The sequence below is a fragment of the Myotis davidii genome, unplaced genomic scaffold (assembly GCF_000327345.1).
Source record: "Myotis davidii unplaced genomic scaffold, ASM32734v1 scaffold64, whole genome shotgun sequence".
Lineage (NCBI taxonomy): Eukaryota > Metazoa > Chordata > Mammalia > Chiroptera > Vespertilionidae > Myotis > Myotis davidii.
Window position 1 is genome coordinate 5172175 of NW_006296226.1, and position 3888 is coordinate 5176062.

The following is a 3888-nucleotide window of genomic DNA, read 5'->3' on the forward strand; positions in this document are numbered from 1 at the left end:
ATCAGTGTAGGTGCTTCGGTGGGACCACTCAGGCCAGAACAGGAGGCCGCCATGGTCCCTACACACACTCACTTGCGCCAGGTTGTCTGGGTCTCACCAGTAGGAGTGCAGACAGGTGACCAGTCATCATAGAGCCAGCTCCTCAGAGCCCCCATCCACATGTGCTTTCAATCACTCAGCCTGCAAGGGTCAGATTGACATAAAAAACAACAACCTCTACATTTTTTTTGTATTTTGATAAACACTGAATAACCTAGAGCTGTTAAAATTTATCTTGGGGAAAATCTCAGAACTGGTTCATCTGGTGTCCTGGAACCTCTTGCTGCTTTCAATACATGAAAAAAAAATGTTAAAAATGCATAAGTAAAAAAAAATGACATATCTCAAAACAGAAAGAGACACACCTGCAATTATGATTGTGCAAATTGTTTTGCATAGGATTTAGCTGTTAAAATTTATCTTGGGGAAAATCTCAGAACTGGTTCATCTGGTGTCCTGGAACCTCTTGCTGCTTTCAATACATGAAAAAAAATGTTAAAAATGCATAAGTAAAAAAAAAAATGACATATCTCAAAACAGAAAGAGACACACCTGCAATTATGATTGTGCAAATTGTTTTGCATAGGATTTGCATTGTCTTATATAATGAACAAGCAAAAATTATCAATTGGGAATGAAAAATTATTAAAAACGCAAGTAGCAAACATGAGCTAGTGCACTTATAACAATGCTTATACGTGAGAAGAGAATGCATATTCTAGGAAAGTTATATGGAGGTGTTGACTATACAATAATTTTAGGAGATCTATCTCCCTATGCTCCTGACTGCAATAAGAGGATTTAGTATTTGCTGCTTAAAGAATTTAACCCTATTGACACACATCTCTAAGGCCTGTTTTATATCTCTGTTCCTCAGGCTGTAGATGAAGGGGTTCAGCATGGGAGTAACTACTGTATACATGACTGAAGCAATTATGTCTTTGGAACCCCATGATGAGGAGGAAAAGTAAACACCTGTAGATGTACCGTAGTATAAAGAGACCACAGAGAGATGGGAGCCACAGGTAGAAAAGGCTTTAGAAAATCTCTTAATGGAGGGGACTCTGAGGATGATGGCCCCTATACGGATGTAAGATCCCAAAATAACACCAATACACAAAAATAAAATCATTCCTCCCACAGTGAATATGACCAGCTCATTGAGGAAGGTGTCTGAACAGCTCAGCTTTAGGAGTGCTGCGAGGTCACAGAAGTAGTGGATGATGGTATTGTCAGCACAGAAAGAAAGCAGCTCAGCTTCAGGAGCGCTGCAAGGTGTCACAGTAGATGGGGGATGGTATTGTCGGCAGAGAAGTACAGTTGAACCAAGAGGAGAGTGTGCAACAAATCATGGAGACAGGAGAGAATCCAGGAGCCAGCCACCAGCAGTACACACAGCCCCTCCCTCATGATGGTGGTGTAGTGTAGAGGGTGACAGATGGCCACGTACCTGTCATATGCCATCACAGCCAGAATAAAATTGTCAAGACCAGCAAAAAGTATGAAGAAATACATCTGAGAAATGCATCCCACATAGGAGATGGATTGTTGCTGAGTCTGCATGTTCATGAGCATCTTAGGGACAGTGACAGAGGAGAGAGAGATGTCAGAGAAGGCCAAGTGGCTGAGGAAGAAGTACATGGGCGTGTGCAGGCGAGAGTCCAGCCTGATGAGCAGGATGATGAGCAGGTTGCCCAGCACCGTGGTCAGGTACATGCCCAGGAACAGGGTGAAGAATACGCCCTGCTGCCCTGGCGGGATGGGGAGCCCCAGGAGGAGGAACTGGGACAGGCTGCTCTGGTTCTCAGGCCTCATGCTGCTCTTCTGTCTGCTGGGGATGAAGAAGTTGTGGGGATCTCAGGAAATTAAACATGATGACCAGGATCATCACATCTCATACTGTCATTTTTTTGGGAAAACCATTTTTAAGTACGTTCATATTAATTTCTCATATCTGTGAATGTATAAAACTTCCCTATATTGTAGTCTGGCTCCAGGAAAATATTGAACTCCAAAGTAGTAAATAGACATTATCACACAGGAGCATGAGGGGATACACACACACACACACACACACACACACACACAGCCGATTTGAGGATTCCAGTCACCTGTGACTACTTTCCCATCCTAATGGAAGGATGGTTAATGTGGGTTCAGCTAATAAATACTCATATACATACACAAAAGGCACAAGTAAAACACAAAGTGAGACATACACAACACACAATGATGCACCACTCACCCACAGACACACTCTCAATGCACATCAACACAGGTGACTCATGACACACCTGGAAAACTCAACTCACCACACATACATAATTCTGCACTATACACCTACATCACCAAAACTCACAAGGCCACAAATAATTCAAAAATCCCACAAGAGCCCTAACCGGTGTGGCTCAGTGGATAGGGTGTCGGCCTGTGGACTGAAAGGTCCCAGGTTCCATTCTGGTCAAGGGCATGTACCTTGGTTCGGGACACATCCCCACTAGGGGGTGTGCAGGAGGCGGCTGATCGATGTTTCTCTCTCATCGATGTTTCTAATTCTCTATCCCTTTCCCTTCCTCTCTGTAAAAAATCAATGAGATATATTTTTTAAAAATCCCACAAGAATATTCTTTTAGATTTGAAAGAAATAAAACACGGAATTTAAAAACTAGATGGACCCTTAGAGATTAGTCAGAGCAGCACACACCCTCCTCCTTACCATCTCCTTCCTGGGGAAGCAGTCAGCATGGGGCAGTTAAGCCTATTCAGTCATAGGCACATCATTAACCCAGTAACAACACCCCATGCATGTGGTCACATACATGATAACAGACAGAGAAAACCCAACAACACACCTTCCTGTTCTCACACCTGAGTGTGTCCCCTATAAACAGAGCTCACACATGTACTAGCACATGCTGCTGAGCAGAGGTCTGAGCCCTCACTGTGCTGACCTTGGTTCCTTGTAAGGTCAGCATCTTCCTGTCCAGTTGCAGAGACAAGAGTCTCACTCCGATGCTCAGCTGTGATGCCAGTGTTTACGATCACAGACATGAATCAGGAGTCCCTAATCACATGCCAGTAGGTGACTTGTCTTTTTCTCTGCACACCCTAAACAAGACTGTGGATCAGATACCTAGAAAACACACATACGCGCACACACACAAGTATAAGACAACACGTACCCAAGCATACACAATACATACACACACAAAGTCATGGATACAGCGTTTCATACATGAACCGGCTAGCACACAGGCAGATCCATCACCAAGTGCAGATTTCCTGCTCCTCTCACCTGGGCTCGTCATTGAGGAGGTCAGACACCTTCTGCTCCAGACTGCTGTCCATCTCCTCAGGTTTTCTTCAGGAGACCTAACATGGGAAATGAGTCCACAGATGATACTTAACTGTTAATGAGAGACTGCAACCAAGTCCCCAAGCTTGTGGCTGATTTCTGACTGCCCTTTGGGGAGCTGAGTGTCCAAGAGCCAGTGGGACTGGAGTCCTAGGGGACAGTGTTCCTAATTCCAGTCATGTCCTGGACTGCTTTGTCCTTGGACATTGCTCCAGCTGGGACAAAGTTTTTTCAACTTTTTTTTTGAAAATGATTTCAAAGATATAGAAAAGTTGTGAAAATCGTTTCAGAAAACCTGGACAGGCTTCAGGCAGATTCCCTAATGGTTAACATTTTATGATGTTTATGGTGTTCTATGTGTGTATGCATATATACATATATGTTTCAGGCTTTGATTTCAGCATATATACCACAGTGTATATAATTAGAAGGCTTGTGATATTAATTTCTGCATGTATACATATATGTTTCAGGCTTTGTTTTCAGCATATATA

General features: G+C 43.4%; 1 protein-coding gene across 1 annotated transcript; it reads right to left on the reverse strand.

Annotated features, from left to right (window-relative positions):
- Positions 1-805: 805 nt before the first annotated feature.
- Positions 806-1854, reverse strand: LOC102759223 (olfactory receptor 1J4-like). Its single transcript, XM_015568761.1, has 2 exons — positions 1358-1854; positions 806-1307 (listed from the first exon to the last, which is right to left on the reverse strand). The coding sequence occupies exons 1-2, from the start codon at positions 1852-1854 to the stop codon at positions 806-808; spliced, it is 999 nt and encodes a 332-aa protein (XP_015424247.1).
- Between the last annotated feature and the right edge of the window lie 2034 nt (positions 1855-3888).